Source organism: Pyxicephalus adspersus, chromosome 5 (assembly GCF_032062135.1).
Source record: "Pyxicephalus adspersus chromosome 5, UCB_Pads_2.0, whole genome shotgun sequence".
Classification (NCBI taxonomy): domain Eukaryota; kingdom Metazoa; phylum Chordata; class Amphibia; order Anura; family Pyxicephalidae; genus Pyxicephalus; species Pyxicephalus adspersus.
The window spans coordinates 122992895-123006263 of NC_092862.1; the positions used below are offsets into that span (position 1 = coordinate 122992895).

The 13369-nt window shown below is 36.3% G+C and overlaps 1 protein-coding gene across 1 annotated transcript in view; it reads right to left on the reverse strand.

Moving 5' to 3' along the window:
- PTPRN2 (protein tyrosine phosphatase receptor type N2) overlaps positions 1–13369 on the reverse strand; it is a gene marked incomplete in the record, with an annotated part of 519721 nt that overhangs the window by 354434 nt on the left and 151918 nt on the right. The window contains 3 exon segments of the mRNA XM_072412607.1: positions 749–1187; positions 5461–5623; positions 7102–7219. Of these exon segments, the coding sequence (XP_072268708.1) occupies positions 749–1187; positions 5461–5623; positions 7102–7219 (720 nt within the window).

Consider the following 13369-nt stretch of genomic DNA (forward strand, 5'->3'; position numbering starts at 1 on the left):
TATATATATATAATTTATTGAGTGTTTATCATCATTAAAATGTAATGTAAAACATCTTTACTTTCCCTAACATGTTTACCAACCTTCGTTAAAATGGTTATGGTTAATGTGCTTACAAATAATTTCAATACAAATGATCTTACTGCATATATATCTAAATTTTTGTGGGAAACACATTTTGTTGAAGTGGGTTGAACACAAGAATTTACTTAAATCTGATGTGATCTTTGATGACCAAACTTTTAGTCCTGTCATCAGGATATGAAAATCTCTTTTACAGTCAGTCACAGACTGAAATCACAGATAGAATGAGCAGAAAGAAAATGTACCAAAGTTAGAAGAAGGACAAGAGAAAAGAAAAAGGCTTCCCTACATGTGTGAAGATCTTACACCAACTAATATTAGTGTTCTTTGCACCTCTCTATATCTCTAAATTGTAAAGACCAGCACAGCCAGCTGCAGTAGGCTCTGGTAAATATTAAGGTAATGGAGGTCCACAGATCCACAGTCTCTGACAGCTGTCAAAAGCAATGAATTAGTGTCTTTGTAAGGGCAAGCACAGATAGATTGATTGATGGTTATCAGCTTCTTATTTTTTACTTGTGCACTACCCCTGCTTTATATATTGCCCCCAAATGCAGGACAATAAAAACACACATAACAAAAAACATTAGAGTAGTCTACTTATATTAAAAGTTGCCTGTTGTACTATAAATAAAACAAGTGTCCGAAAATAAGCATGAATTACCATCCACAGCACTCAACGGTTCCTTTGGGTCTTCTTGGCGAGAACTGGATTTATAAATCAGAGTTCCAGGATTTGGCCTTGTCAACACACGAGCTCTTGGTCTCTGAAGGTAAGAATGGATTTGATAAGTATTCTCTTCATCATCTTTAGGAAGCACTTCATCATGTTGACTGAGTTGAGGGGTATGGTATTTATTGGAGTACATCGGATAAACTTTTGCTCTCCCATTTGGATCTGGATTATCAGCACTGTGTGACACTGGCTTTTGTGCAAGGTAAGTTTTTAATGCTGCCAGTAAGGTCTTCTTTTCAGTCTCTGCTTCTGATTCCTTTGGCAGCTTGGCAGCTAAAGGTTTAGATAAGGTCTTTGCAACTGTATCCGGAGTTTTCTGATGGGACGTCGGAGCAAACAGTAGACCTGGAGTTTTTCCTTTTGAGTTCTGAAAACAGAAAGAAAAACAAAGTTTTGTTATTGTCACATTAACTGTTGTCATTTATATCCCTGACAATAACGGTGACAAAGTTTCAATTAGCTAAAACAAACAAGTAACAAAAATCCATCTGCTAATGTTGCAAACAGACTTTAATTCAAAACGATCCTCCACGATCCCCAGGAGTATCTTTTAAAAGAGGAATATTACTTAAAATGTCAGTTTGCTAGAGAACATTCTTTCAGTTCATTTAATATACACTGAAACAAAGCACCATAACACACATGCTGAAATATATATGTAAAAGGAAAAAAATGTGTTTTTTAGGGAAATTTGTGTTTTTAGGCCCCAAGGCTTTTGATCTTAGCTTCACATGAAAAATCTAGCCTCCTGAACCTAATCATACCCTTCTTACCTCATGACTGTACATATTAAGCTCCTGAAGGCTATCCTGATATATTTTATTACTCAGACATTTCACTATTTTGGCACCCATTTTCAGACCCTTTCTATCCCATCAATATATAGTTTTGTGATTGAGGACTCCAGTATTGGACACAACATTCTATATGAGGTCTATCTGAGGCTCTGCATAGTGGAATCAGTAGCTTCTTCCTCTTGCTGGTAATCCCTCAAGTGATTCACCCCAGAAAGTATTTGCTTTCCCTACAGCTTGAGCGCACTGGTTTCTTATTATATGAAATAAGCATCAGCAAATCTTTTGTCCACCCCCAGTAGTTCTGCCCTGAACATTGTAGTCTATTGTAGAATATTTAAGGGCTACTTTTTCCCTAAGTACAATATTTTGCATTTAGCAACACTGAACTGCAAATTCCACTATTCTGACCAATATTCTAGAACGTATTCAGCATGATAAAAATACAGTTTTTCTTTTAATGCGGACAACTGAGTTGGGAGTTCAGTGAATCTGCAGAAAAAACTCTAATTTGGACCCTTATAGTAAATACAGTTATATTTATTACTATTAATATTATATTGTAAATATTTTCTATACAACTGTACAATTTCATTATACTAATACAGTAAAATGATTTACTGAAACTTCAGTATAACATTATTGTCAGAAAATGTGACTAATTACTTATTTTTCAGTATCCCTGCATGGTTATTAATTATGCTGTACTATTGTTCTACCATTGCATTGTACAAACTTTATTGGTATATTTACTTTATTAAAAATCCCAGCAGGTTACTTGTCCTTTTCTAATTAGGCATAATCTTGAACATTCTTCAGATTTCAGCTACAATTAAGTGTATATCTGAGGCTGTGTTCAGTTATGCAGAAAACAAATTCCATACAGACGCAGACTTATTTAATAAGGCAAAGAGCAAAGTGCAGTAACTCCTATCAACTGGTTAGAATTCATCATTAAACAAAATGCTGTGATGGAGGAGGGTAGAGAAGAAATATATGGTACTTGTTTCCTCCGCTGATTAGAGTTTTAGAGAAATATTAAAATAGCTCATAAAAGGCACTACTCTGGTCCTCTGTCGCCATGTTACCTGACTATTACCATGCTAACGAAACTAAGACAGGCTGTTTTTCACCAGTTAACTGCACTACAGTATTAAAAGCAAGCAACAAAGAAGGACTAGGATCAAAATGAAAACCACAAGGAAGGGGTTTGTGTACATGGATATGAGTCAGAAGCAGGCAAAACTAACTAAACTAATTTAAAAATTATTTCCAGCCAGGTATTGCCGCCACTGATGTTTAAAAAAAACCCACCACCTCCAACTTTGCTACAAAAAAAATCACTAATAGCCCCAGACAGGTATCATATATATTCTGGACTGCAAAGCGGGAGGGTCTTCCTTCGGGTGTTCGTTTCGCTGTCCAATATTGTGGACACTTCCTATCAGCTGTCCTTTGGCAAGTTCAATGTGACATCACCAAATGGTGAAGCAGGAAAATTGGTCGGTGGCACAAATGGACTGTCATCTGGCATCTCACATCATGGAGGAAAGCATTACCCTACAATCTCCTATCCAAAGCATGGAACAACTCAAGGCAGTACGAACTAAGCTCATACCTCTATTTACCCCAGGAATTATCTAGTTCCTATATTCTGGCTCCATGTGTTTCCGATGGTGAGGGATTTTGAGTGTGTTCTCCATATAGTGTAAGGTGGATTTCGTCTATCTGCTTGATGCTCTTTTTATATGTCTTTATATGTGAACAAGCACATGTACCTCCAGACATGATGGTATTTAAAGTATGTCAAAGCACCAATGTCATTTCCCAGTATTTGAAAGCCTTTTTTCATACTTCTATTTGCAGATCACAGAAGGCCATATTCTGGCCTTAAAACAAATGTGGTATTGCCTACCTGGAGTCCAGATTTCACAAATCTGAGTTTAATCAACGGAAAGGTAAATGGCTGCTAAAGGGTGTATATGTAGAATTTTACACATCATAACTTTCCTTTTAACTATCTTATTAACTAAGCCTGAAAGAGAATAAACTGTTTTCAGGGCAGACCTGGCATGAAAGGACTCATGTGGTGGTTATAAATTTATAATATCAGATTTAACCTTTAAAACAGTTTTTAGTGGTTTACTGAACAGTGCTACTTTTGAACAAAAATCAATAATATATAAAGGGTAAGAGAAAGCTTGGCATTCTAATAAGAACTATGGTAGATTGACAGAAGCCACTCAGCTCTCCATTACTGAGTACTTCTTACAGAAGGTCCCGTCATATTTCATTTTCAAAACCAACATATAAAAGGTCAGGTGGAATTTTTTATTTTTATTAATACGACAGTCAGTGTACTTGACTGACGTTTATAGAAACGTAATTCTGGTTTAGGATTTGTAGTCCTAAATTCATGTAAACAGGAGTATTCTGAATAATGGTTGTTTTTTATTCACTTAGTTTTCCAAGGGCTAAAAACCCTACGGAATCATAAAACAAAAAGTTTAGACTGGTTCATACACACAAAAAAACTAGAGACACTATTATTGAACTGAGCACATGCTGAGCCATGTGAAAGTACAGACCAGGTGTTCCTGATTGTGCTAAAAAACTAAGAAGCTGCAGAACACACACTTCATAACACTTGGTTTGGGTAACTAATTGACATTTTGGAATTCATACAAGTGTTTCTCTGTAACTTGTCACATGCAGGTGTACTTTAAAAGTAAACAGTGAAAAACAGTTATTTGCTGTTGTATGCCCAATGAGGAAATTGATAAAAATAAAAATAAATATATTACCTAAGATCTATATATCATATACTGTATGTCTGAGATAAGGTTAAGGATTTCCCCTATTTTTTTAAGTCAGGTGGTCTTATACCCCATATCCAGAGCAATGCAGGTAAGCAGCTGGTGCTCAACTCTCCTTTTCCTCATATGACAGCAGCGTTGGAAACCATATTAGAGACACAGTTTTCTTCTTTCAATGCATTCACCCCCTCCACCCTCTGCTTTTTTTTTATCATAGAAGTTTCTACAGTATGTGATGTCAATGGCACATAGTTTCCCATTCATCACATTACTTGTATGTATACAAGTGCCTTCTGTGTTGAATAAGAGGAAAGTGTTACGGGGATAAGTGTACCATTGGCAGGAGCTGGTTCTCTGTGCTATTGTACATATCAGTGAAGGGTGTTGAGCACCAGCCACGTCTCTACACATGAGAGAAGGGAAATATAAGTTGGTAAGTAACTGAGGGCTCCAGCCACTTATGTAAGAAGGAATGTTGTCAAGGGGCTCAGTAAAAAAGGTTATGTTGCTGAGAGGCTAACTGACCACCAATGTAAGGGGGTGTTGGTGACAGGGAGGGTACCTAGATCAGCTTCTAGAGGTTGTCAGCGTGTCTCCAAGCAGATTCTTTTGATCTGACCTATCAGGAACCCTTTAGCAGTGCTCTACTAACACTAACAACTGTGATAAAAGAGATGGATGAATAAATGGACTTAGAAATATAATTTTAAATGAAATCACATTACCCATATTTTACATTTACCTTGAAAATAACTATATGTTTCTTACTGCAACTGTAAAATGCTTCCCATAATAATAAAAATGAGTACGCCACATTCCTTCAAAAACAATGTATCCCAACATTAGGAATTCATGTGGGAGTCCTATACAGACTCATGGTCACCAATTCTAGACATAAAATGTTACCTTACAAAGTTCTAGTGATGAAGGTCAGTACTAGAACATAAAATACCAAGGTGAGAAAATACATATGTGTTATCTTGTCCTATAATGGATCCTAGTAGATTCTTATTTCAAGGCGTATGATTACCGTAATGGGGGGCTGTTCGCTCTTTGTCCTTGGATAGTAGCTCGGAGCTACAGATTGTGGCAGGATACCAAGATACTGAAGATATTGGTGAAAAGATTTGGCAAAATTTCTGTTAGCTTCCGTTTCATAACTTTTGTCACTTTCTGCTTTTAACTTCTGACCCCTAAATGAAGAAAACAGGTTGATAAGATAAAAATGCCCCTTATAGCCCCAGTCAGATTTACACTTTTATTCCACAAATTGATTATTTTTCACACAGATTTGAAACTGACTGGTTTTTATGAAGAACTAAAGAAGTTATTAATGACACTAATATAAATTAAGATAGAGATAAAACTAGGATAGTGTACATTCTTGGATCGGTGTATTTGGATGTGGTTTCAAATGTCCCTCAAAGCATTTTTAAGTTTTACAAATCAAAATCGACTGTTTAACTAGAAAAGAAAAGTTACATAGCAAAGGTTATTCATAATGAACATTACATTTGTTCTACTATAAAATATTTTTTGCTGCCATCAGCCAATTACACATTATTCAAAAAGGTTAGGGCAGTATTTCTAAATCAGGGTTCAGTGAAACAGAACAGGGTTCCTCCAGAGGTTGCTAGGAGTTCCTTGAGCAATAAGCAATCTGTGCCTCTTAGGTCAGTTTGAAACCTATGATCCTCTTTTGGCTACCTGTAAGGTTTACAACCTTCCAATGACCCCAATAATAATATACTGCGCTCCGTGGATATAGTAATTATAGCAGGCGTTCCCTGAAAACCTGAAAGGCATATTTAAAAAATCAAGAAAGTCTAGGTTAGGGCGTTAATGTGGTGTATGTGTGACATGGTTTGGTGGGTTAAGTATTATATATTGGATTATTATTTATACTATTATATAATTTAACTAGTATATAAATGTATGCCTGTGTGTGTGTGTGTGTGTGTGTGTGTGTGTGTGTGTATATATAAATAAATATATATATATTATATATATATATATATATACACACACACGTTTTTACTTGAAAAATGTTGCACCCCCTCCCCTATTAGAGTGTTAAAATCAAACTGTATATTTATTATGGCTGCTAGGTTCAGTGCATAAAGCTACGTACACACTTCCAATTATTATCGTCGGAAAACGAACGACGAACGTTCCTGCACGATATATATGAAAGATCGTATAGCACCGATCCTGCACATAGAGGTAACGACACGATCGTTCGTAGATATTGTACACACAATAGATACGATTGTTTAAGCGATAGAGGAACTATGTGCACGACAGGAAAGTGAACGGACGTTCGTTCATCACGCATGCTCTGAACATGGACGATCAACGAACGACCGTACACACGAACGATGTTCAACGATCGTCGCCCAATCCGATCCGCCGGTCCGGTCGTTCGTTTCCATCTATTTTCCTCGTTCGTCGGCGTCGTTGGTTACTTTTTTACGAACGATTTTTTTGTCCAATCGATCGTTCGTCGTTCGATTGGAACGATAAAAATTGGAAGTGTGTACGCACCTTTAGTTGGCAGTCTTGCAATGTGCTCACAGGGATAATTAATGTAATGTTTTATTCTACTGTCTAGTGCACACATATTTTTACAATTAACTGTACAGAGGAAATATTAAGAACAAAATCATGTTACCTGGAAGTGCTGGAGACATCAGATGGAAGAGACTCTGGTGGTCTGCTGTATACCTTACGAATATTTGATAGTTCATTTGCAATGATATGTTGAGTGTAATCATCTTTCCAAGTAAACCCTATATGAAGACACAACACAATACAAATAAATACAAAATGTGCTGATGTCAAAATTTACCATGGTTTTAGTATTTACCATAAGAAATTCTGAAGAAAAAAAGAATCAGGAAGGGTGTGGAAATGGTTGATATCCTCTGGCTTGGAAGTGGGGTAACTATAACCACGGATTCCTTTAAAGTAGTTTTTGTGAGTTGAAGAAACTATACCTAGGAGCGTCAGTGATTGAAAAGAATAGTAGGTTGTCCTAAAGGTCATGGGTAATTATGGCCTACATTTTCACATATTCCATCATCAGCTCCTTTTTCATTTTTCGGCATTCTGTCACATGGCATCTCAATGCTGCAAAGGAAGTTGGTGGAGGGAGACTCCATTCAACCAGACCATTATGATTGCAAGTCTGAAAGGGGAGCATCGGGTATGTGTTACTGACTACAGCCCACCACACCCCTCTGTTTAATGTCCTTCATCACAATTGACCAATCAAAAGAGGCAAAAAAGAGTATCATAATATAAGATCAACTATACTTCACACACCAAAACCTGGGACGGGGAGTTCTTTTTAATCTCTACCAGAAAGCAGAATGTATTAAAGTTCTTTTCTCTTTTATTACTCTGATCTGCAATGTACAATTATCTCTTCTTTCATAGGATCCAAACAGAGTAATGTACCTGTTTTACAATTCTTAATCTGTTTATTTTATACACCTTGTAAGCTTATTGATTTGTAAAATTTATTAAATGATTCACATCTTGTCAATTTCAGTTGTTCAAGTAATTGAAAATGCATCTTTTTATATTAGAGATTTTTTTTTATTAGTGTTATTTTAACATGATGACTTGCATTGAAAAGAATGTTCTCTGACTACTAGGAATTCTGAGAGCAAAACAATTATCTGTACGCTGTAGCAAGTACACAGAATTCAGAGCCACTGCAAATTCAAATTGCACTTCTATGTTTATCTCCTACATTTCATTACCTGTGGATAAAACTAATTGGTAAACAAAATCAGTTCCAATAAACATGAGAATATTTCCCTTGCAGAAGCTGTACAATGTGTTTTTTTTTAATGGTGGGTTTTGAGAATACTTTAAAAAGAAGCTCCAGGCAAACAGCTAAATAAAAAGATGTAAAATCTTACAAAGGAACGGCTTTAGCTGCCAAACTTTTTTTATGAAAATTACAATAACCTTCCTACAACTGCTCTTTGTATGGAGCAAAATGTGAGGCAGAGAATGTAAGACACAGACAACATTGTCTGGAAACTGCCCAGTCTGCTTTCTGTATCTTTTGCACCCCCACAATAGTAAATATCTGCTAACCAGAAGTCCTCCCTACTATGGATATTATGGCATTCCCAAAGTCAGATATTAAGGGGTTACAAAAAGCAAAAAGAATAAATTGTTCAATAGTGAACAAATGCATGGTTGATCTTCAACATAAATTGTTGAATTTAATAAATGCATACCCAGATGGACAAGCTTTGCAGTGAAAGATTACATAAGGGCTGTGTAAACTATTTGAAATACTATTATAGTGCTAACTTACTCTATAGTGTGCACCACTCTACTCCTAGCATTAAGATACATCTTTTGTAGAACAGTGTCTCACAGGGAGCCTTGTGGAGTTGCTGTACTTGGTTTATATATCACCTAAGCTTTTGTCTTACCCCTATACCTACCGTATACTACCTTAGATTTTGCCCCTCGAAGGTGTTATTCAAGCAACTAGGTGGGTTTATTTAAAAAGGAAAGTGAAAATACAGACAGTTACAGTTTTGCCAACAGCTAAGGTTGGCATATGGAAATATGGAAATCAGTGCATTTGGTGGGTGTGAACACTCGGCTTGCACACCCTATTAGTTAGGAATATTCATGTGTGATCTTAGGGCCAGGACAAGGTTACGTTTAGTTATGCAGTGTCTATATAATATATATATATATATATATATATATATATATAAAGCAATGTACAACATTTTTGTAAATAGCATCTATAAGCTCATCACTGTCAAAGAAGCCACTAGACAGGTGTCTGTTACTCACCATAGAGAGCCTGGCACCCACTACCCTTCCCTTAAACACATTATCCAAAAATATGCAGTTAAGGTAATTGCCCCCCCCCCCCAAAAAAAAAAATGACCTTAGACTGTATTAAAGACATATTATTATTAAGAAATATTTTTATCATACATTAGATTGTGAGCTCCTTTGAAGGAGACTACGGACTTTGCAAAGTGCTAAGTAATATGATGGTGCTATATAAATACTGTGTAATAATAATAATATTTATATTTACAAATACAGGATTTTTTGTCTGTTACTCACCATAGAGAGCCTGGCACCCACTACCCTTCCCTTAAACACATTATCCAAAAATATGCAGTTAAGGTAATTGCCCCCCCCCCCAAAAAAAAAAAATGACCTTAGACTGTATTAAAGACATATGACTATAGTAGGGACATTTTATCATTTTATTGTGAGGGGGCAGCTAGTGATATGACTACGGACTTTGCAAAGTGCTAAGTAATATGATGGTGCTATATAAATACTGTGTAATAATAATAATATTTATATTTACAAATACAGGATTTTTGTATCTACCCTAAATTCTAAATTCAAATACTATTTCTGGTTTCTAATTGACCATAATTCAGGCTTGACTTTGAAAACATCAGAATATGTTTCATTCAAGAACAACAGTCAGTTTTTTACTTGATCTACAGATAATATCACAATGTAAGACTATGGGCCTGATTTATTACACCCCCCCCCCAAGGCTGGGGAGGATACACTTTCATCAGTAAAGCTAGGTTATCGAGCAAACCTGAAATGGATGTCTTAAAAGTCATTTGTTAGCATATGTTTTCAATCATTGCTAGATTAATTCCAGGTTTGCTGGATCACCCAGCTTGACTAAAGAAAGTGTATCCTCTCCAGCCTAGGAGAGCTTTATTAAATTGGGTCCTATGAATCCAATATCTGTTTTTTCAGCAGGGGCTATGTTAACTCTAGAAATATGATAGAATTATAATGTACTGTAAAATACAATTGGTTCCGCTGATAAGATCTGGAATAAAAATAAAACTGTAGCTAACAGCAACCGATTGGGTTTGCTTTCTTTCATAAAAAAAAAAAAAAAGCATCAGTTTAACATCTTCACGTTTTCCTAAATTTTAATAAATCAGCCCTATTGTCTGTCTCCAATATTCATTTTTACTTTTATTATATTGGCCCAAATATTTTGGGGTTTGCCAGCTGATGCCACATCCCAGGCTTAATAAAGACATGAATGTACGACCTCTGGCATCACAATGACAGCTGAATCAGAGACTACCGCTGAGTCATAGCATATGGTAATTTCCTGTGTGCTTTGTCTATGTTACCTTACCTAATGGCTGCTCTTGGCTCTGAACCCAATTATAATAATTTACTTTCTCTGGATGAGCGGGATCACAGTGACTCTGTTTGGAGCACATTAATTCCATGTCAGTAACATGGGACTGTACGGCAGGACACCCGCCACCGATTAACCATCACTGCTGGAGGCCTGTCAACAATGTAAATCCTCAAACTGTACATTCTTTATCAAGCCTCTGCATAAAGAACACTCTTTTACCTAATACCGTTTATTTAACCACACGCAGCGTTAAAGTTAATTTATAGCCTATGTAAAGATATAATCATCCTAATGTGTTATTAAAATGTATGTACAATGAAAGTCTTTTCATTTTGCCTTGCGTAATTGGAAATTTTGAAAGTTTTCATTGTTACCTTTAAAACTGCTAAGTACATTCCCCCAATGAAGAATAGGGGTCTATTTAAAAATGCTTTCACCCAAGATTTACAAAACTTTTACCCACAATTTGCATTGGATTCAATTAGAAAAATTACTATGGTTCACACTTGTATCAAAACTAGGCGGTTTCCCACCAGGAACACACCAGGTGAATGTCAATAGAAATTATACAATAGATTTCTGCTGTTGAATTCAGACTGGTGGTAACCTCTGGCATGCAGTTGGCTTCGGGTCATGATGTCATTGAATGCAACATCCGATGGCTGTTTACAATATAATTAGAAGATGATATTCCGAGTGGCTGGTAGCTGTTAGAGCAGCACTGCCCCCAGCACAATACAATTCCAACAATATAGTATATTTCAGGTTATGTTTATTATAACAGTAAGTGGTAAAGGAAATATATATGATGGATTTCTTTAAAAATAATCACATAATAAACATGAAACTAAACTCCAGACAGATGTAAGAACACCACATTTCAAAAAATTGCATAGTTTTAAAAAATTGTTAAGTTTTAATTTTACATATTACTACTACAATTATTGGAATCTCCCTTGATATTTGCAGTCTCTAATGCCTTGAACAGCAATATTTAAAATTAGCGCCCTAGTTAAATTAAAGCGGAGCTAAACCAGTGATACTCACCTGTCCCTTTTCCCTCACAGTCATCTTCTTTCTTTTATTACTGCAGACAGTCTTCGGCCAACTTAAATGGCTGGGCCAGGTTGGTGTTGCTCATGTACAGGGAGTTCATTTATTCCGGGCACAAGCAGGGAAAGTCAATATTGCCGGTAATCCTGTCAGCCAAACCTGATGCTTTGCCAGATACCTGGAGTGATCAGGCAGGTAGGAGGGAGTATTGCAGAAGTGATAGCGCCTAACCCTTTCTGCAATAATGACTGGCCTGAACATGGATTCTTAAAAGTGGAACTTCAGTTCTGCTTTAGGTTCTGCAATGCACCACCAATCCTTTTAGTGCTCAAAGCCTGACGTGATAATGATGAGTTCATTAGTGTGAGGCTCATTCATTGCTAAATCATGTGCTGGGTCAGATCCTAGATCTTGGGATTGTTGGTTGGTTGTTTATTTGCAGTGAGGTCTAGGAGTGTGCTGTGTGTGATTTAGTCAGGTCTCTGGATCACAAGACTCCCTATAGGAATTCTAAATTGGTTGTCAGTAAATAAAGTTCACATATATGTATTTTAGCTATGTATATAAGAGCTAGATATACATACTAAGATATACATTAAATATAATTATGTAAATATTCAGCACTTAGAGCTATGTGAAATTTGCACTTCCAAAAACCTGCTCACTAGAACCTTGTAAAATAATTTACATTATGCTGTGATACCAACATAACTAATAGTATAACAATGGTCCCACAAAGAGTTTGGATTATTTATGAATCTGAAAACAAGATAAAAAATGACTTTGCCACTGTGAAGGAGATTGTATTCTGATGAGCAGATGCTCTCTTTTGAATGCGGAACCCAAACACCATGGTTGTAATAATGACCAGAGCATCTAAACCTCTGGGGAAATCAGCCATTTTGGGACTCGTTATTCAAAATCCTTGCTACGAAAATTACATTAATTTGCTTTCCCAGTGAAACAGCTCTGATTTCAGGAAAGTGGCAGCACTGAAATTACTGATCCTCTTTTTTGTGGTTTGTGAGTAGTATGCTAATCTCCATAAGACTTTATTTAAAGTAAATGTAAACCCAATAACCTAAATCCCAACTGCACTGTGAGTTTAAATAAAATAAACTAAATACATTTTAGATGCATTAAGACAAAAGGTGTTTAACAGCGTACAGTTCCTTTTTCTTTTGCAGTTCCTTCCACTTTAAGAAACATTCCAGGTGACAATGTTTCATCCCTGTATCTCAAATGTTCTCCAATCACAATAAATAAGTTTCAGATGTACATAACATGAGCATTCTCCACTGCTGTCATCATTAGGAAACTCGCTCTAGGAACAGCATTTCCTAGGGTGCATCCCTGTAGTCAGGACATGGCCACAATAAAGGGTGAAGGGATCAGAAGCACAGAGCACCTGGAGTAAAGCAACAAGTACTGGCAAAAAATCAAATCAGTTTGTCAATTCTATTTCTAAGAAGACTCAGCAGGAGGATGCCTGGCAGGGCTTGGGGAATCATTGCTCAATTGCACCTAAGACTGAGGTCATGCAGGCAGTTCCAATCTCTTGGTATCTTGTCTGGATTTGGTTTTGTGAAGGACAGCGCAAGATTTTTTTAATTACTAGATACCTTCTTCCTTTTCCTTTTTCTTCCTTTTACCTCCTTTAAATTTGATGGGTGTCAGTCAGAACAGGAAATCAGGGTAA